This window comes from Castor canadensis, chromosome 1, assembly GCF_047511655.1.
Source record: "Castor canadensis chromosome 1, mCasCan1.hap1v2, whole genome shotgun sequence".
NCBI classification, from domain to species: domain Eukaryota; kingdom Metazoa; phylum Chordata; class Mammalia; order Rodentia; family Castoridae; genus Castor; species Castor canadensis.
Window position 1 is genome coordinate 121,961,521 of NC_133386.1, and position 21,864 is coordinate 121,983,384.

Genomic DNA, 21,864 nt, shown 5'->3' on the forward strand with positions numbered 1-21,864 from the left:
AAATAATAGGGTAAGGTAGATCAGTGATTCCTATTCTTACAACAACTCACCATCTTCTAAATTTATCTGTGTTTTCCAGTTCACAACTATACACAAACCTCTACAATGATTGCTAAGTGTTTACATATTAGGCACTTATGAAATGTATCCTAGAAAATAGTATATTGATATTTCTAAAAGAAGCTAGTTTGTTAAAAGGTTAAACATTTTGTAGCTTTTTGCATAAAGATGACTTGAAAGAACCTCTTTGGTAACAGTGAAATACCTTCCTAGAACATCTTTCATAGTGGTGCATAAAAATGTGTTTCCTGCTGTGTGCTTAGGAATAATTTTTATATTTTCCATACAGATAAAATATTTAGCTATCGATGTCTCATGTCTAGGCTACGCTAGCATTGATCTCAGATTGGGGTTTATCAGCACAGAGGCTGAGGCCAACCAGTACCTCATACAGTGGAACCCACTGAAGAGAAGCAATAATGGTTTACATGTCTTGAGAATTGGGTAGTTCTATTGCCTGATAGACATGGGGCAGCAAACTGGGCACCAAACTACAGATGGATTGCAGATGCACTGGAGGAAGTCAGAGTTTTTGTGAAATTTAAGGCTGGTTTAACAAGGATGAATCCTGCTGGTTTAAGAACTGTAAGTTCTTGGCAAAAAGCATGGTGCTGCAGAATTTCATCAGCCATAGTAGAGGGAAAAAATGGGTGTGCGTATGAGAAAAAGAGAACTGGGGGAGATCACAAATTCCAGATATGATACACAAAATGTTAAATATCTATTAGTTTTGCATCTTTTGAGAGTCACCAGATTGAAGCACAGTATTTTAGATTTGTTTGGCAGATGGTGTACACAGATTTTCTGAGTATGTTAGCATTTCATTTGAAACTAGCAAGATTACATATGACTATGACGGTAACTTAACATTCATAGACATTTTTAAATTTATCCCTAACCCTGCCTTAAAATGTAGGGCACTAATAACATTTTTAAAGGCTTTTTAAAATAGATCTTCTGGATCTCATTAGAAGAGTCTCAGGCTGTAACAGTTCCTCTAAAATGCCCACAGTGCTGTGTCAATATCTTTCCATGGAAATCTGGCTCACCCAGAAAGAGAAAAGAGGCCAAAGGGAAGACGGACTAAACCGGGGGAGATGGCAGGTACAGATGTCTGACTCTCTGAATGGGACTTCTCCATTTACTACCCCTCTCACTTCCTTCTATGGTCTGGACCTTAATCCCCACAGCAGTCAGCCTTGTAGGGTCAAGCTAATCGCCGTTGACATCATCCTACTACTTCCCTTTTCAAATTCCAGAGAAGCTATGTGTTTCCTGTTCCATTTGACACCCCAGAGAATGAATACTGGCTGGTCTGTATCTAAATTTAGACTGGCAGCAACGTGTAGAGTTTTTGTATCAGAGATAAACAAAACCAGGTGACATTTCCAAGCCTCTCGAGGAACAGGTTGTGTGTAAAAATCTTTCTGGGGTAAATAAAACAAGGGAGAGCTTTAATAGTTTAGAGCCGAGAGAGGCCTGCTGATAGGTTCAGAAAACAGGCTGATCGCGTCTTTCCCTGCAAGCGAGGACAGCTCTGGGGGCGTCTCCAAACACGTTCTCGCACCGGCTAGGAAAGCCCGGGGAGCAGGAGCCCCGACGCCCCCGTCCTAGGGAGAAACTGCGCAGGCAGCTGCACCCCCTCTTTGTCAAGAGGAGAACCAGAGAACGCTAGGACACCCTCAGGGTGGGGGTGAAAGAAGGGAGCAGCCAACAGCCCCGCCCCTCGCGTTCCCCAGCGCGCCGGCCTCGCTGCCCCTCCCCCGTCCCGCCCCCCTCTGTGACCCCCCGGGCCCAGCCTCAGGCGACCTGTTGGCAGGGCGGGTCACGTGACGCGGCCCGCTGCGCACCGCCCCCCGGCCGGCCTCCTGTTGCGCCCGCCCGGCGGGTTCCACCACATAACGCGCGGGCGCCGCCCCGCTCTTCCCTCGCCGAGCAAGCGAGGGAGGGAAGGAGGGCGGGCGTCCAAGAGCAAAGGGAAGGGAAAAGGGGCGGGGGAAGGGGCGGCGCCCGAGTCACGTGACCCGGGGCAGCCCGGAAAGCTCCGAGGAGGAGCCTGGCGCCGCCATTTTCCTGCGGCTGCCTGTCCCTCTTGCCCTGCCGGGCTCCAGCTGACCAGGGAAGGGTTGGGCTGGACTGAGGCGGGGGCGAGAGAGCGCCCGACATCGTGCCGGACCCCTCGGGGGACACGAGCCAGTTCTCTCCGGGCCGGTGGCAGCGCGCGGCCCTGAGCCCCGCCCCAGGCCGGCAGGCGGGCAGGGAGCCGGTGGGGGTAGGGGGTTCGGAGGGGTGGGGGCCCTTGGGCGCTTGGGGGTCCCGGTCCCCGCCGGCTGCCGAGTGGGAGGGGTGGCGGAGGAGCCGCAGAGATGTCTGGCCAGAGCCTGACGGACCGGATCACCGCCGCCCAGCACAGTGTCACCGGCTCCGCCGTATCCAAGACAGTATGCAAGGCCACGACCCACGAGATCATGGGGCCCAAGAAGAAGCACCTGGACTGTGAGTGCAGCCCGCGCGGCCCTCTCCACCCTTCTCTTTCCCCTCGTCGCACGGCGGGTCCCGTGCTCCTCGGGCTCTATTCTTTCTGCCTTCACCACACCTGCCTTCACGGCGCTGTCTGAAATCGGACTAGCCACTCCCTCCGGGGTCCTCGGAGACCGCCGCCTTCCCGCCCGCGCCCACCCGGCCTCCCCGTCTGCCGCAGCCGCTGCCCGCCGTCCCACCGCCCGGCGCTCGCCGCCTCTCCGCGCCGGCCCGGGACTCGCCGCCCATTGTTCCCGGGAGCCTCGTCGGGTGTCCGTAGACGTCCGGTTGCTTAGACCCAGAACCCTGGAACCCAGCTGCCCTTGCAGGGGCTCCCACTTCCTCTCCTCGCCTCTGTTCTTCCCTTCTCTTGCTCCCGGTTTTCTCGTCCACCTCCCCGCTTGGGGGTTACCTTTCCTTGCCCCTGTAGCTTCAGTGAAGTTCCTTCGACTCGTTTTCCTTTCAGTCTTACCCAGTTACCTTGCTTCTGTCGCACATTGCCTTCGTGGGAAGTAAAAGTGAAGGGTTCTGTGTGTTCTGGGGAAAGCTTTGTGGAAAGTCAGTGTTTTTCTTTGCCCCCGGTGGAATTTATTCATTGCTTTTATCCATGCTTTTGAGTGGGGTGAGTCGGAAATGTCAGCCCCCCTCCGTTTTTATTTATTTTTTTAAATTCGGATGGGGATGTGGGAAAAGGCTTTTCTGATATTGGTATCAGTTTTTGGAACTGTTGTCTTGGCGGTTTGGACTTAAAAGCTTGAGTGCGAAACGTAGTCTGTTGGAATACAAGATAAGTTAATGAACTTAACCTCATTGCAATCACATTGCCGAAAGAATGTTTGATGCTTCCGTTTGGATATGTTTTAATTTATGCTGATTATTTTTTGGGGAACTAAGTTTTCTTACAGGTATATTGTTATTACTCCATTCACTGACTTAGGTACAATTGACATAAACAACTCCTCCCAATTTTTTTTGAAACCTGTAAGTCACCTCCTTTATTCTTAAGACTCCCTTACCTCAGGGTACAAAGCTCAGTGGATCAGCCTTGAGTCAGTGCAGCTTTGACCTGGAACTTTTCAGGAAAATAAGGCTATACCTACAATAGTACGTTCTCTTTTTCAATGACTACGGGACACATTAGCTCGACTGACTTTAATCATACTTGAAAGTTACTGTACTTTACCTTATGAAGCAAGATTGAGCATGTCCTGAAAGGGAATTCACTGTCAGGAGTTCTGTTTTGATTTCTCATTTGGACTTTGACTGTAAGGTTTGCTCTTAAAAAAAAAAGAAAAAAAAGTACCAACTGTGAATTCTTCCAAGATACTTTCCTCACGAAGTGCTGTTAGAACAAGTTACTGCTACACACAACCCCATTATTCATTGTGATTTCTGTGCCTTTACTGTGAAAAAATTTTGTGAAAATCATTACTATGTGGTTGTGACTCTTAGGGAGGCTGCTTTTTAGTTGTTAGTCTTTGCCTGTTTAGAGAATACATTTAAATGATGACACTACCATAACATTTTCAAAAATGCATTTTGAATACATCATAAATGATATAACGATTATCATTTGGAGTAAACATTTTTACTGCTTACATCCCTTTAAATGATCCTTGGTTTGCCCTACCAAATCTTAAGTTTGCTCTAACATCGTGTTAATTTTTCTGATGTTTTTTGTTTAGTTTTGTTTTTTCGTGTAGGGGGGGAAGAAATAACTTGTGACTCTGTGAACTGTTTTCCCTTACTGAAAGTAATAAATTATAACAATAGATACAGCCCTTAAAAGTCTTTATAAAGGCCGTGTCTTCAAATGTAGCAGTGATTCTTTTGATATGTTGCTAGAAAAAGTAGCAAATAGGGTGGTTGAGGATAGAAGACTGTTATTTGCTTGTGGGTTTTGTCAATGGTAATGACCTCTTTTCTTGAAATGTCTTGTAATGACTGCACATGCTAACCGGAATTAGGTTTTGAGGATAAACTCACATTTGTAGTTCTTTTTCTCTGCCACTGCTCTGTTTACAAGCTTCCATATTTGTAGTTCTGAAATGTGTATGTTAATATTCGACTTAAAAAAACTATAAATAAGGTGTCTCCTTTTCTCCTCAATGGTAGTTTTCTCTTTATTGTTTAAAATGCCCTTGAAACTAATGAAATAGATTTAAGTAAAATCTCACTAGTGAATGGTTTACTGAACATTTTCCTCTCCCTCACACCTTTTTTTGGTGGTACTGGAGTTTGAACTCAGTGCAAAGCAGGCCTCTACTGCTTGAGCCACACCTCCCCACACTTTCACATGCTTTGAAAGAGTAGAAGAGGCTTCTACAGACAGTTCTTGGTGTTGATACCACAAACTTAAGTTTTTAATTTAGAAATATTTCAAGTAGTTATTTTTTCATTTATGAATTTTTCTTAGGGGTGAAAGTGTAATTATTTTGCATTTTTAAATGCCTAGTTCTTTGAATCCGCTGGAAAAACAGTTTCATTTTTAAAATGGCAGCATTTAACAAAAGCATGCTTTAAGACTGTGGAGGTGGTTTTTATTTGGTTCCTTACAAAGATCTTTCCATATTAGGAATTGATTACTATTATCCATGAATTACAGCTTAATTCATACTACATTATGTGCTTGTTGAAGAAAGTTCTTTTTTCTTTGCTTATAGGTGTTAGCATATACAAATGTTAACTACTGTCCCTAGTGGTATGAAAAGAGTTGTTAAACTCTGAAATATGTGTAAAAATAAGCATGATTTCCATTTAATATTAAGCTCTAATGACCATCTGTAGTCAAGGTAGAACAGCAACCCTTACACATTTGAAGGATTTTACTTTTCTTGGCACCCCCCTCCCCCCAATACTAAAATCCATAGAGCTTGAGTTTCCTTATATAAGATGGCATAGTATTTGCATACAACCTGTACACATCCTCCTGTACTCTTTAAATCATCTTTAGATTACTTATCCTGATACAGTGTAAATGCTATGCAAATAATTGTTGTACTGTTTAGGGAATGACAAGAAAAAAGACTGAACATGTTCAAATATTTTTGATCGAAGGTTGGTTGAATTCCAGGATGTGGAATCTGTGGAAACGGAGGGCCAACTGTAGTATGTATTGTAAAAGAGAAACTTTTAAGAGAACTGTCATTCTGTTTGTAGTATTCTATTTGTAATTAGTAAATGAATTCTAGAACATCTTTGTAAAATAACAACACGTCACTGGTGGGTTAATTTATTTTAAGAAATGCTTAATATTAGATTTGGAGCATCTGTGTTTTTTATGTTTATTATGTATCATATGAGGATAATTTCTTACTGTCTGAATTTAAAGTTAGAATGACAGAAGTAAAACAATTCATCGTGACTTTGCTGTTTTCTTTTATATGATTTGTGAAGCATTTTATGAAACACTTGGTGTCTTAAAACCACACTAATTGTTTAAAAATAAAAAATCATCAGAATTGCTTTATCTAAATAATATTACTTATTTTGACCTTAATCATTTAGAATATTTAATGTGAAAGCTAGGGCACAATTAATCCCAGCACTCAGGGGGCTGAGGCAGGAGGAGCTTCAATTTGAGGCCAGCCTGGGCTATCATAGTCTCCAAAAAAAAAAAAAAAAATGTGAAAGTTCACCATAATGTATAGGAAGTTGCCTCTTGTTTATTTTCTTCAGTTCCAAAGTGTTTAATTTCACTATTTCTCTCTTGAAATCAAAGAAGAAAGAAAAACAAATTTAAAGACTTCTTGGCAAGAGTTTAGAGCCTTATTAAGAAGAGGTAGCTTTAAACTTTCAAAGTAAAGACTCAGTATTTGCTCTTCCTGTTCTTTTGGTGGCTAAAGTGGCATTTCCGTTACTTTGTGTTTTGTCTCAGTGTGTTCCTACTTGAATTGCTTTATACATTTCTCTAGAGAATCCAAATTTTGAATTTGACCTTTTAGAATTTTGTATGTTCATTGTGTATATTGTTCTTTTTGTGCAGAATTGTTCTGGACAGTTAGATTTGACTAATGATACTCATTTATAAGGGAATTTTGATGAACCTAAGATTTTGTATTAAAAGTTATGTTCAGAGTTGAGACTTGCCAGATTATCTAAGAGCTAAGAATTTCTCAAGTTACATCTGTAGGTAGCAGTGTGCATGCTCTTTCTGCTTATGCCAAAATTAACTTATTTTTGGAAAAATATTTATTTGTCATTATTGTGTGCTGGACAACTTACAGAACACTTTTTATTTGTTAACCAGCTCATTCTTCGTGACACCTTTGTGAGAGATGCTCTGACATGGTCACACATCCAGGAAAAGGCAAACTGGGATTTGATCCCAAGTAGTCTAGCATTGGAGTCTTTGCTGTCATCTCAGGGTGACATTTTCCATCATAATTTTCTATCCCAGAAGGTGAATATTTTTTCAAGCAGTTATAGGTTTCCCATGTACCTTTACTCTCACACATGCATAGCCTCCTGCATTATCAACATCTCTTATTAAAGTGTTATGTTTGTATAGCTGGTGGACTTACATTGACACATCAGTACCATCCAAAGTCCATAGTTGACATTAGGATTCACTCCTGGTTTTGTACATTCTATGGATTTGGGCAAATGTATATATCCATGATTATAGTATATACAGAGTAGATGATCTACCCTAAAAATGCTCTGTGCTTTCCTAAACCCTTTACAGCCAGTGATAATACTGTGTTCAGAGTTTTGTCTTTTTCAGAATGTCTTAGAGTTGGAATAATAAAGTGTGTAGTCTTTTCAGACTGTGTTCTTTCACTTAATAATATGTATTTAAGATTGCTCTGTGACTTTTTTTTTTTCCTTTGGCAATACTGGGGCTTGAACCCAGGGCCTCATGCTTGCTAAGCACGTGATCTACCACTTGATCCGCTCTGCCAGCCCTGTTTGTGTTGGGTATTTTTGTGGTAGGATTTCGAGAACCACGTGCCTGGCCAACTTTGAACTGTGATTCTTTTGATCTTCCGAGTAGCTAGGATTACAGGAGTGTACCACCAGTGCACAGCGCTCTGACTTTCCATGGCCTAATAGCTCATTTCTTTTTAACACTGAATAGTATTTCATTGTCTGGGTGTACCATGGTCTGTTTGTTCCTTCAGTTACTGAAGGACGACTTGGTTGCTCTCAAGTTTTGGCAATTACGAATTAAGCTGCTGTCAGCATCAGTGTATGTGTTATGGTAAGAATAGAGTTAGTTTTCTAAGAAATTGCCAAAATGTCTTCCAAAGTCTTCCATATCATTTTGTTTTTCCATCAGTAATGATTTGAGTTTCTGTTGTTCACATTCTCCCCACCATTTGATTTTGGCATTCTCATGGAGTTTAGTGGGATCTCATTTTTATCTTAATTTGCATTCCTTTGATGTAATGAAAAGATCTGGAGCATCTCTTCATATGCTTACTCACCATCTGTATGTCTTCTTTTGGTGAGACTTCTGTTTAGGCCTTTGGCCCTTTCTATTAAAGTTAGATTGTTTTCTTATCATTGCAAGAGTTGATTGTGTATTTTGGATAACAGTCCCTTATGAGACATATCTTTGCAAATACTTTTTCCTACTCTTACTTTTTGTTCTCTTGACAGTATCTTTCACAGAGCAAAAATTTTTAACTTCATTGAAGTTAAAGTCTGGGGCTGGAGGTGTAGCACAAGTCTGCCTAGCAAGTACAAGGCCCAGTGCTTTCCCCACCCCCCAAATAAATCATGTCAGTTCTTTCATGGATCATGCTTTCAGTGTTGTCATACTTTGCTTTTGAGATAGTCTCCTTAGCTTTGCTGGGTTGGCCTCAAACTTGGAATCCTCTTCCCTTTGCCTCTTCGATAGCTGGACTTACGGGCATGCATGTACCACCACATCTGGTCTTGGTTTTTTTTTTTTTTTTTGGTGGTACTGAGGTATGAACTCAGGGCCTCATGCTTGTTAGGCAGGTGTTCTGCCACTTGAGCTATTCCAGCTCCTTGAGTTTAATTTGATAGTTAACAGTGACCCAACTGCTGGAAGACTTTGAGCAAGAGATGTGGCATAATCCTTTGATTACGTCATTAGATTAAGTAGGTGGAAGGAAAGTGCAGTGTTAACTTGGAAATGGGACAGCTGGGATCAAAAAGAGTATAAAAATGATACCTAACATTTCTTTCCCAAAGGCCTTAATATGTCATCAGATTGGACCTTTTAGTCTATTTGTCTTTTCTGTTTCCCTTCATTTCTCACAAAGCTGTTCCTTTTCATGAAAACCAGGCAGGTGTTAGCTACCAATTATGGCAAAATGAGTTCTTCACAACTAAACTATTTGCCTTTGCATACACCATTCCTTGGACACAAAATGCCTTCCTTGTTCTTTTGTCAAAATAGAGTCCTCCTTTTCTTTTCCTTCTTTTTTTTTTTTTTTTTCCTTAGTGCTGGGGCTTTACATGCTAGGCAAATGCTTTACCCCTGAGCCATACTGCCAGCTCTTCTTTTAAACCTTGTTTAAACTGTCTTGCTTTCATTAACACTCATTTAAAGTAAACTCATTCATAAAAACGTTACTGAGCAACTCCCCCTAGTCTTGTCAATCCAGTGTTGTCACCATTTATAAAGCTTACAGTTTTGTTAAATTGTAGTTAGTGTCACACACACATGGTTTATTGTGTTTCCCTTGTACCATAGGAACTTTTTTTTTTAATGCCCTACTCCCTGTACTGTTTTGTATCTCATCAAAGTACCTAGTCAGCAGCCTTCTGGGTACTCAGTAAATATTGAATGAGTATACATAACCTGTCTTCTTGGTTTAGAGACTCCTCCCTGAACAATTTATGGAGACAGCATAGAGATCGATTCCAGTAGACGTTTAAGAATATTTTTTTCTGGCAATTATCTTAGTTGTAGCCAATTAAAATTACCTGGTTATAGATTTATATGTGAAATCAGTAATATTGGTAAAACATAACAAATTGCTGTTTCATAGAACCTCTGATGCCTCAGAGGTTTAGTTTTCTTTATCTTATTGGAAGGTGTTTTCCAAAACACTGCTAGAGTGAAAATTTTGGTTATAACTACTCAATTTGAAAATATATTAATATAGATGCATTTTTGAGGGCATGTTTTTTGAAAGTAGAAATAAGAATTAAGCAGGGGATCAGAAATAGATCTGAGATGTTTATCAAAGCTGCTTCCTTGGACCACTCCCAGGAAGTGGGGATCATATTGGCTTTGTGTGAAGGGTGCTTCCAGGAATGTAACTATGTGGCAGTTTTTTGTGTGGAGTTTGAACTCAGAACCTTGTGCTTGTTATTGCTAGGCTGGTGCTCTAGCACTGGTAGATTCGTTTTTTTGATGTAAGAAATGAGCCCCTCATATTTCTGCCCAGGGCCAACCTTGGGTCAACATCCTCCTACCTATGCCTTCCGGGTAGCTATGATTACAGGCATGTTGGTTGAGATGGGGTTTTAGTAACTTTTCTGGCTGTTCTTGAATGGTTTTTCCCCTCCCCAAGTAGCAGAGATTATAGGCATGAGCCACTGCTCCTGGCTTTCAACATGAATTTCTGAGGGAACATTGAGGCCAAAGTAGGAGGCAAAGTTAAGACAAACTAAGGATATTTGATATTTTTTCCCGTGACTTTTGAAGTTGCCATCAAATCCAACCTCTACTATCTCTGTGCAATGAAGAAATAAAAGTTTGTAGGGGATTTTAAAGAAAGTTTCCTTATTAGTGTCTAGTTCTGAGCATAGTTCATTGACAGATAGATGGAATTGTTTGGGTTAAACATTCTTTCAGCTGGATGGTCCACTTAACCTGATTCAGTGTATGTTTTTAGGTTCTCCATGTGTGTAGTCCTTTAAATGTGTGAAGAGAAAAAGTACCAGTAAGCAGTTGTTACTTTCCAAACAGAAAAGTGTCATGGTATCCTTCCATAGTGTCTTGAACTTCCCCATAATGATATTTTTTCATATATTAAAATTTTTTTATAGCTTCTGTAATCGTAACTGTTTATATGGAGGGCTCCTGTGCCTCTCTTTTACTGTGCTAAATACAGTATATACAAGTATGCAGTGAAAAAATTTTGAGTAAATTGAGGGATGAATTCCTTATGGGTCCATGTGTTATCTAGTAGTGTTGCAGAATCTTTTACTTAAAGAAAGATTCCTGTAGGAATAATAGTCTTTTCTTTGCTGTGTTAGTGGTTTGTTTAAACATCTGTTTTGTGATTAAGTAAATTTTCATTCTGTTTATTGAGAATATGAGGAATGATGGAAATTGAAAAATAAACTTTTAGAGTTAGGTTATGTAAAATAAGGTCAGTTTGATATGAAAATGTTCTTTTGGGACCTATGTATTATTATTGGTATAGTTGATTTCAAACACAGGTTGTTAGAGCTTCAGTTTTCCTTTCTTTCTTCTTTCTATTATTTTATGTGTGCTTGTTACAAGTGAATTTCAGACAGTCCTTGCTTTTAGACTTTTTGTTACCTGCAGTAGTCCATATAAGTCCATAGTGGGACATAAGGCCTTGTTTGCTAACTGCCTGTGTGTTTTAATATAGGACACTGGCAAAACATTTCATGTGTAAATAAAGACAGTAGGAAATGAAGCCTATGCCTTTAGTAAGCTGTATTGAGTGGGGTGGGGAGGCCTTCTTCCCACTCCATACCACCTAGTCTCCATGCTGTTCTTGGAATATTTGCTAAGATTCAGACTTCTTGGACAAGGCCTAAATGGAAAAATGGGAGTCTATTTATGTCATGATATTTTCATGGAATTCTCTAGAAGACTTTACCTTGAAAATCTTTTTTGCTTGCTTTAAGTGTGTAAGAATATAGGGCAAATGTTCTGAGATTGAATTCTGTTTAATATTGAGCAGAACCTATGTAAATCCTGAGCAGAAGCAATTAAGTGGGATGCTACAGAAAGTGATTGAGGTCCAGAAAAGAATATGAAATTGAGTGACACTTGACCTTAAAAGGGGCATGACTACAAATTATAGTGCAAAATTTGTAACCAAATAATTGAAATACATTGAGATAAATGTATAATACTTTTTTTTTTAAACATAAAATATCAGAGAGGGAATAATTAACTTTAAAGGAGGTTAGTGAAGACTTCACAGAGGAGTTATAAGGTGCCTAATAGGTTCCTTCTGAATTAGGATGTGTCTTAACATGGAGGCAAGAAAGAGCTTTATAATGTGTTTGGAGAAAGCTTTGCATAGTTCTGTATGGTGAAAGGCAGAATGTTAATGGGAGTAAGGGAAGATGAGAATGGGTAGGGATCCCTTAAAGACCCTCCAGCCCCCCACCCCGCCCCTCCTTATTAGCTGTTTTCCTAACTTTAGATGCCATGCTTTGAAACTAGGGAGGTACTTTTTCTTTTCCCAGTTCATAGTGGTGTTGTTGAGAAACATGGAAAGAAGGAACACAGGATCCTACTGCCAGATGTTCAGGGAGTCAAATGATATTTAGCACCTGAAATTGGACCTTGTGGATATTGTTAAACCTAATGGTTTGGGTTTCAAAATATGATCAAGCATACTGTGATCTCAGGGTTTTTGGTGGGGCATATCTGGAAATCAAGCTGTTTTTAAGTTCCAGATTTGTGAATGAACATACTTATCATCAGGTGATGGTCAATATGAATAAAAAACGTAGAGGGGGGAGGCTTGTCTGATCTATGTGATTTAACTGTTGAGATCTATAGATTTGTAAATGATAACAGCATCAACATCTTCACCTTTTGAAGCTGAATCTCTGCCAAACAAAATTGATAGTCTGATGAGAATCAATATTCTCATTAACAATGACATATTGAGTGTCTGCTATCTACCCAGGTTACTGTATGGAGATTATTGACAAATCTAAAAGTGAAATTGCTGATCATGTCCTGAGTCTAGTCAGTAAGATGACATATACAGATAGCTATATTACCAGACAATGTGAGGAGTGACTTTGAAAATCAGAGGAGAGAGATACTGCCTTTGATAAGGGGGAGAAGTGGACCTTAAATGGTAAGCAGTGAGGAGCAATAGTCATTTTACTAGGAGGAAAACATGTGTAAACATTTGTAGGCAGGAAGACTGGAATTGTGTTTGGGGAACAAATGAATCTATTTGTAAGTGAGGGTCTTTGGGGGTTGGGAGGTCGGGTGGGTATAATGAGAAATATAATTGGAGCAATTGACTTAGGCCAGATTTGAAGGGAACATGAATTTTAATCATATAGCCTTTGGATATAGCTTATTGACTGGTAGCTTCAGCCACTATCAGTAAAGTTGGAAATAGTTAAAGCCACTGTACCTTTATTTTCTGCTGCCAGTGTGAAAATGGAGGAAGACAAGGAGTTTTGCTTATTTTGAAGCTAAGTAAGTGTCAGCATATGCTCTTATTTCGACTTACTTGCAGCATAACGTACTAGTTTGCTGCTTCAAGCTTTTTTTTTTTTTTTTTTTGAGACAGTCTCCCTATATAATCCAGGCTGGCGTTGAACTCAAGATCCTGCCTCAGCCTTCCAAGTGCAGTAATTACAACATGTACCACCATACTCATAAAAATCAAGCTTTTTATGTTAACTTGATTATTATAAACTGAATAATGGCTATTACTGAGTTTTGGGAGATTTATGTCTGTAAATTGCACAGGGATCATTGAAAAAGTTTCTATATAGAAATAATATGTACCTAACTGATCTAAAGGTAGAGATTTTGTAAAAGTATAAGGACATTTTTCAGTGTTACACAAAATTGTATAAAATTGGTTTAGTTAGGATATAATGTAGAAATGGGGAGAGCCGCTAAGATTTAAGGAATCTTTTCTATGTTTTGAGCAGTTTGACGTGAATTAACATAGTACTTACAAAAACCTATTCAGCAAGAAGTCTCTCTAGTTTATAAACAGAGATACTACTAGTAAGAGGAAGTGAATTTACTGAATTTATTGCAGTGCTGAGGATCAAACCCAGAGCCTCACACTTGATGGCAAGCATTCTACCACTGAGCTGCATTCTCAGCCCTAACATTTTTTCCCCCAGAATACATTTAACTTTTAGATGACAGTGAAGTCAGGCAATCTGGAGGACTCTAGTTCACAGAAAACTTTTAGAGAATGAGATATAGTTAGGAGACTCATTAGAGAAATGTAATTTCTTTAAGTGTGTAAGGTTACATTTGGAAATGGCAACTTTCTACACTTCTTGAGTAAATTGTGAAAAGACTTGAAGAGAAACAAGCCCTAAACTGGAATATGGGGTACTGGCTCCAGCTCCATATGACCTTAGGAAAATCCATTACTCAAATTGCCTGTTTTCTAAATTGCCTCCTTCCTCTGTTATTCTGTGATGCTATGTTTGTGCTCCTTTAGTTCTTTACCTTGGAAACTGTGGTCACAGACTGTTTCTCTATGAGCCTTTGCTTCATTCTCCTTTTTGGGGGGGCCATTGTGGGGTTTGAATGCAGGGCTTCACTAGGCAGGCGCTGTATCACTTGAGCCACTCCACCAGCCCTTGCTTCATTCTCAATCACAGTATTCTGTTACACCTTCTAGGTATCGTTACTTTGAAAAGCAGTTTGAATTTATGTTCATTGGGGAGAGTTGGCATTGTTTTTGTGGTTTTTTAGGAGAAAATGACCAACAAAAATGTGTGTTTTTATTAACAATTTATTAAAAATACGTGAATACATCTATAATCGTAGCTACTTGGGAGGCAGAGATGCGGAGAATCATGGTTCAAGGCAAAAAAATTTGTGGGACCCCCCCAGCTCAATCAGTATATGGGCATGGTGGCTCATGCCTGTCATCCCAACTGTGTGGGAGGCTGAGATCTGGAGGGTCATGGTTCCTGGCTAGGTCTGGTAAAAAAATTCACAAGACCCTGTCTCAACTGAAAAGGCTGGGTATGGTGGTAACACGTGCCTGTCATCCTAGCTACTGTGGGAAGCATAAATAGGAGGCTCTCAGTCCAGACTGTATAGGCAAAAAGCAAGACCCTGTCTCAAAAATAACCAGAGCAAAAAGGACTGGAGGTGTGGCTCAAGCAGTAGAGTGCCTGCCTAGCAAGAGCAGAGTACCACCAAAGAATGTGAATAGTATAAAATATGAAAATGTGTGCTGGTAAGAGCCTTCCTATCAGTCTTTTCAACCATGTCTTATGTTTGATTTTTTTTAAAAATTGTGACTAGCTTGGGCACTGGTGGCTGACTTCTGTAATCCTAGCTACTTGGGAGGCTGGGATTGGGAGGATCGCAGTTCCAAGGCAAGCCTGGAGAAATAGTTCACAAGACCCCATCTCCAAAATAATCAGAAAAAAATGGACTTGAGGTGTGGCTCAAGTGTAGAGTGCCTGTTTTGCAAGCGTAAAGCCGCAAAAAAGCCCCAGTCCCATCCACAAATTAAAAGTTCACATCAGTCATCCAGTTGACCAAAGGATCTCCCTTTATTCATGTTAGATTATATATCCTTCTTTGTGAGAGAAGACAGGACCTCTTTTTCCCCCTCCCCCTTGGCCGCTTGGGCCATACTTGACAAGCCATTCATGGGTAGCACTTGTAATCAAATCGTACCCCTAGTCTCTGCAGAGGCTTTTTTTTTCCCCCCTCTCATAGCAACTTATGCTTGCTTACCTTTTCTGAAAACAGGGACTCCCATTTTTTTTTGTTTTGGTATCCAAAACTCAATATGCCCAGTGCATAAAATTATCCTAGTAAATAGTTAATAACATCTTTAATGAAGAGCGCTATACTTAGTGTAGTGGGCTAATGGACTATTTAGTTAACAGCTTTTTGTTGTTTTGCTTTTAAGTGTAAGGTTGATTTTGTGTAAGAATTAATTTTGTATTAAAATATTCAGGTATGATACTGGTCTTTAACTGGTTGGTTAACTTGATCAGTTCAGAGTATTCATACCAGGATTATATATTGGATACATTATGTATTGGAAAAAGGTAAGAGTGCCTGCTTTGCAAGTTTGAAGCCTTGAGTTCAAAACCCAGTCCCAACGGAAAAAAAAAAAAAAAGGAAGGAAAAAGGTGATAGTAGCAGTCCCTTTAATTAAGCACAGATTAAGTGATCTGCAATGTCTAATTGTCCTGTATTTGTTGGCTGTTGCTCATAATGGTGGATCACTTGACGGTGTACATGAGCGTCACTCTTCACCATATGCTGTACCATAATGACATTGTCTTAAAATTACTTGATTACTTGATGAATTGATGGATTGTTGCCTCAAAGTTTATTTTTCCCTTATTTTTATTTCATAGAATCAAAGGAATATAAGCATGGTTGCTATTTTAAGGATTTTTAATTTAGTTTACTTGTTTCTTAGGTTATATGTATTCTGTGCATATGTCTTGTGGACTGGGGAATTGCATATATCTGCTTATTAATACTAGAATTCTATAATAGTTCAAGGCTGTATTGCTTTTTCTAGCTGTAATTGCTTGCACATGTTTAGACTGCAACCTTTTGTGACCTATGATAACTACTGAGAAGAGCAAAAAAAAATGAGCTTGCCTTTATTTGCAATAGATGTAGAGCTAAATTTTAGTTGACTTGTCAAAATATAAACTTTTTCTCTTTCACCTTTTTTATCCCTTGACCTTTTGTGACTTCAGATTAATAAGGAACTTACTGGTGTAGTTTAGAATAATCTTTATGTTCAAATTGTTGTACCTAGAAAGTTTGTTTTCTTTTTTGGCTGTACTGGGGTTTGAACTTGGGGCCATAGTCTTGCTAGGCAGGTGCTCTACCACTTAAGCCACTCCACCAGCCCAAAAAGTTTAGTAGTTTCTACCTTTTTAAACCTCTTAAGTTTGTCTTCAAATTGCATCTTTGGAAAGGAAGGGGCAGAGTTTTGGAAAGGTAGCATTTCTTTTAGGTGAGTAGAAAAGAAAACTGAATTGACTAATTTAAGTTACTAGCTTTATTTCAGGTAAGATATCATGGAGGAATTTGTCTAGTTTTGATTCATAAGACCAGTGTGAACATACATTGAATCAAAGAATGACTTTTTAAAAATGGTGCATCCAAGGATAAATAAGTTATAGAATATTCGCATTTGTCCTTTTGGTGGTAGGGAGCTGGAGAAAATTTCTGCTTTGTTCTTTTTGTGCATTTCTGTTTGTAAGTAAAACTGGCTGTTTAATGACTGAGAAGTTAAGGGTTTGCAGGCAGTATTTCCTTGTTCATTTTTCTTAACATTAGCTTTTGTAACTTTTCTTCATGTAATTGCCTATTAACTAATCAGGCTTAGAATTTGGGTTGGGTATTTAATATAAGGTTTAAGACATTAACCTTAAAGGTTAAGTCATTCACTTAAGTTTGTTCTTCGGGGCTGGAGGAGTGGCTCAAGTGGTAGAGTGCTTGCCCTGAGTTCAAACCCCAGCACTAAATAAGAAAGTAAATAAAATTTAAAAAATTTTGTTTTTCATAATTTTGCAAAATGCTATTTTGGCTTGGTGGTCTATAGTGGCCTAAGTCATTATCTTTTTTTTTTTTTGTCAGGATTGGGTTTGAACTGAAGACTTCACACTTGAAAGTGGGCGGGCGCTGTACTGATTGAGCCATACCTCTGATCAGTTTCACTGGTTATTTTGGAGATGGGTTCTCCTGAACTATTTGTCCAGACTCCCTTGAACCATAATCCTTATCTTAGCCTCCTGAGTAGCTAGGATTACAGGTGTGTGGTGCCCACCTTAAGGCATTATATTAAGGTAGTTTCTGTAGTTCATCTTAGAAACATTGTATAACACAGCTGAGTGGAGTAAAGGGCAGGTTTTGTCTTAAAAATTAGTTATGGAGTTGGAACTGGCAGTTAAATTAGAAAGCTATTTATAGAGTAGCTTGGAGGCTGAGATACTCCTTGGCTGATCACCTGAAGGTGCAGTGCATGGAAAGAACCTTTTAAGAGAAAAGCATAAATTGCTTTCTGTCCTTGGGCTTGTAGAGCTAACCTGGAATTACTTTTTCCTTGACTCTTTATCAGTTATGCTTTCCTAACACAGTGACTAACCAAGAATGTATTACAATACATTCAGAAGCTACAGCTTTTGAAGCTCCCTTTAACATTGTTACCTTTTCTGTTGTCAAGAATTAGGAATGATTGCATCTCTGGAACAAAAGATGACTGGAAAACTGCTCTGAGTGTTCCTGTCATGTGAAAATCACATGGTCTCTTCACTTAATATCTGGAGATTGAGTTCTGTGACAGCTTCTTTAAACTTTTTCTTTTTTCTTTCTGTTTTTTTTTTAATATAAATTAAGACTTGTAGTTTCTGAGCCATTTAGAAATAGGGAATCTCTACTTTTAATTGTGTTTCTTGGGTATGCTGCCTTCCTTATATTTTGTCAGCTTTATTCATTGTAGTCACAGTGAAGATAGGAGATTAAGCAGGATGTACTAAACCAGGTGGGTACTGTTTGTATTAGGAATTTGATTTGTGAGAACTAAACAGAACATGTGGATTTTAGGATAATTAGGCTCAACCCTCTTGGGACCACTTCAGCTCATGAGAAGGGAAAGGAAGGGCAAGAGAGGAGGAAAGGAAGGGAGACTGGGAAAGAGAGTGAGAATGAATACAAATGTGTCTGTCTCCATTTATCCTTCTAGTGTAAAGTTTACTGTTCAAAGAATCTAGTTCCAGACAGGCACTAGTTTGTGTTACTTCGGTTAGACATGCATTTAAATCTTTATAATGGAGACAGCAACATCCCTTGCCTTATCACAAGGTTATTGTGATAATCAAAAGATTAACAATGTGAAAGAACTTAATAATGTATAAAGAAATCATATGTTTAAATATTTTGCTGCTCTTAAGATCAAATGTGCTGGGTGCCAGTGGCTCACACCTGTAATCCTAGCTCCTCAGGAGGTAGAGATCAGTACAATCACTGTTTGAAACTAGCCCAGGCAAATAGTTTGAGAGACCCTATCTCGAAAATAGCAATACACAACAAGGCTGGTGGAATGGCTCAAGCAGCAGTGCGCCTGCCTAGCAAGTGTGAGACCCTGAGTTCAAACCCCAAAAACCTCAGTACCATAAAAAAAAATAATAATAAAGATCATGTGTAAGTTCCAGTTGTTAAAGAGATTGGGCTTTAGAGAAGGCTTTGAAGTCATTGAATTTGACATGGTTTCATAATACTATAAGGGAAAGGTGGAGAAATAGTCTCCTAAGATGACGGAAAAGTCACCAATCAAATAAGCGAATTAAAAATAGCAGTATCTTAGGTTTGTAATGGTACTTTAAAGTTCATAAGGTACTCAGAATATATCTTCTTAATGAAACAAGAATTTTGTAAAAATTGAGTATTAATATTTCTATTTTTAAAGTATAGAAGTTGAAACTGTGGCTAATTAAAATGCCTGAAAGCATGATGGTAAGTAGTGAATCTGGAATTTGATTCTAGATCCTTTGCTCATCTTGACTTGTTATAGTACATCTTATCACATGGAAATTAATGGGCTGTGCGTGGAAGTGAAAGGAGAGCAGAGAGCAGAACTTTAGTGATGGTGAAATACAGCCTTCTCATCATTACTATTGAAGAAGAGATGAGAAATGAATAGTACTTCAGACCAAGTGTGATCAAAAGTTTCTGGCAGAGGGAAATGAACTTTGAAGGAAGAAGTCATAGACACCCCTTCTCAAAAGCCTATCTCAGTTTCTGAAAGCTATCTAATAACAGCAGTCAAAGAAAATGCTTAGTTAGAGGTGGAGTATGGTATAGTGGCTCAGGCCTGCAATCCTGGCTTCTTGGGAGGTGGGTATCTCTAAGATCATGGTTTGAGGCCATCCCTGGCAAAGAATACAAAAGACTGTACCCCATCCCAACCAGTGACTGGGTGCAGTGGCACACACCTGTCATCCCAGCTAGGCGAGGAAGCACAAATAGTAGGATGCCCACCTGAATGAAAAACAAGACCATATCTCAAAAATGACCAACATGAAAAGGGCTGGCAGAAACGCTCAAGTGGCAAGAGCGTCTCCTTAACAAGTTTGAAGCCTTAAGTTAGAACTTCAGTACTCCAAAAGAAATAAAAGTTAACAGTGCAAAATTATTTGTAATCTCTCTTTTATTTATTTATTTTTTGGCAGTACTTTTTTTTGTAAGTACTTCACACTTGTAAGACAGGTGTTCACAAAGCAGGTGCTCTACCTCTTGGGCCACGCCTCCAGTCTGTTTTGCTCTTACTGTTTTGGAGATGAGGTCTATTTGCTGTTGGCTCGCCTTGAACCGTGATCCTCCTGATTCCAGCCTCTCAAGTAGCTATGACTACAGAGCCTGGCAATTTTCCTTTTAAATGTATTTTAAAAAATGAGTCCTCTAAATTTTTACCACAGTGTGTTAGGCTTTTAAAGATGGTGATAATAGCAATAATATTTGTGTATATTCTGGAATAGTTTTTATCCAGATCAACAAATACTTTTTGATGGCAAAGCTTGGATATTAAATTTAAATGGATATATTTTTTCTTTTAATTAGTTGTTAAGTTATAATTTATGTGAAATTTCTTAAGTTTAAACTAACATCGTCAGTTTAATTTTGCCATCTTTTAAGACATTTTTAGGTCAGAAGACACTTTATAATGCTTTTCTATGAAAGCGTGGGTCAGGAAATGAAATGATCACTTTTTATGCTGAGAAACAGGTGAATATGGGTCATGGATCTTTTTTTACAAGATTAGGAAATGTGTGAAGATGGAGATATTTTTTTTTTGTTAGTGGTTATTCCCTCTTCTGGAATAATGCTATTGGTTATTCTTGTAGAAGTTGGAAGGTGTAAGTTTAAACTTAATAGGAACAATACTTTGGCTTTATTTTATAACGATTTATTAGTTGCTTAATAAAATTGCTCCTACTTTCCACTCAGCATTATTTCAAAACCATGTAGGTAGGTTATTATTTGCTGCTTAGTATTTCTAGCTACATCTGTCATTCCTTTCTTTTTTTTTGGGTGGGACTGGGGTTTGAACTTCACTCTTGCAAAGTAGGTGTTCTGCTTGAGCCACACCTCCCATCTATTTTGCTCTGGTTATTTTTGAAATGGGGTCTGATGAATTATTTGCCCAGACTGATCTTGAACCTCAACCCTTGCTATCTCAGCCTTCCAAGAAGCTAGGATTATAGCTGTGAGCCTCCAGCTCTCTGCCCTCATTCTTTTTTTTTATCTTTTTGAGACAAGGTCTCACTATGTAGCTCATGCTGGCTTCCAATGCTCAATTCCCTACCTCAGCTTCCTGAGTGCTGGAATTACCGGTGGGAGCCACCATGCCCAGCTTCACAGATTGTTTTGATCCTTAAGCATGTAATGAGCAATTGAGATTTCCAGTTTCTGCTTACTATCTGCATAAAACTAGAGACTTTACAAAATCAAAGAAGATCCTGTTTATTGGTTTGGCAGGGATAAAACAGACATGTGAGGTGTGAAATAATGGCATACCACTTCACTTCCCTGCTGTGTGGAAGGTGGTAGTTGGTCTTGGTGTTCAGATCCATAGGCCTCCAGGCCACTAATGACACACTATTACTGTTGCCATAATTTTTTTTTTTTTTGTGGTACTGGAGTTTGAACTCAGGGCCACACTAGCTAGGCAGGCATTCTGCCACTTGAGCCATACTCCCAGTCCATCACAATCCTTAAGTGTTTTTTTATCTGGGCCTCCTTTCCTGATTGTGTATAAATAGCAACTTCTCAAAACACATACCCCTCTCTTTCTCTTCAGTGCTATGAAGCCCTTAGCAATTCCTGCCATCTAGTACGAATGTGTTCATTTGCTCACTGGTTATCTTCCCCTTCTAGAATAAAAACTCCATGACAGTGGAACTTTGTTTTGTCACTGTTATTTATTACTACCTCCTAAGACATTATTTGGTTAATTATGCTGTGCAGTGAATATTTGTAGAATAAATGGGATTTCTGTTTGTTCATACTGAGTTTTTCAAAGCTTTAGGAAGATGAAATATAAAGATTCAAAGATTCTCATTGTTCTAATTGCCATTGGGGACATGTAACAGAACTTGTGTTTTCTGGGTGAAAGAGACTGTGGCAGAAAAGCTAAGTGCAATCCATTATTCACTCTGACAAGGCAGAATTTAAATTGTTAAGACTTGAAAATTGTTTTTGATTTCTGCTTACCTGGATTTGGGCATGGCTGTTACTGGGTAACATTAACCTAGCCTCAGGAAGAAGGACTTGCCTGTTATTTTTCTTTTCTTCCCCTGGAATCTTAAAAGTAGAGAATGAACTTTTGTTTCACCTATGAAGCCATAGATATTTATACCTTCATATGAATGCATGTA

General features: G+C 39.2%; 1 protein-coding gene across 12 annotated transcripts in view; it reads left to right on the forward strand.

Annotated features, from left to right (window-relative positions):
* The first annotated feature begins 2,088 nt into the window (after nucleotides 1-2,088).
* Nucleotides 2,089-21,864, forward strand: part of Picalm (phosphatidylinositol binding clathrin assembly protein) — a 114,400-nt gene continuing 94,624 nt past the window's right edge. For 6 of the 12 annotated variants that reach the window (XM_020166762.2, XM_074081659.1, XM_074081657.1 and 3 more), the window contains exon 1: nucleotides 2,090-2,556. In XM_020166762.2, the coding sequence (XP_020022351.1) occupies nucleotides 2,427-2,556 (130 nt within the window). In that variant the 5' untranslated portion in view covers nucleotides 2,090-2,426. Of the gene's footprint in view, nucleotides 2,557-21,864 lie in introns of all 12 variants that reach the window. The other 6 variants (XM_020166765.2, XM_074081666.1, XM_074081667.1 and 3 more) reach the window with 3 other exon arrangements.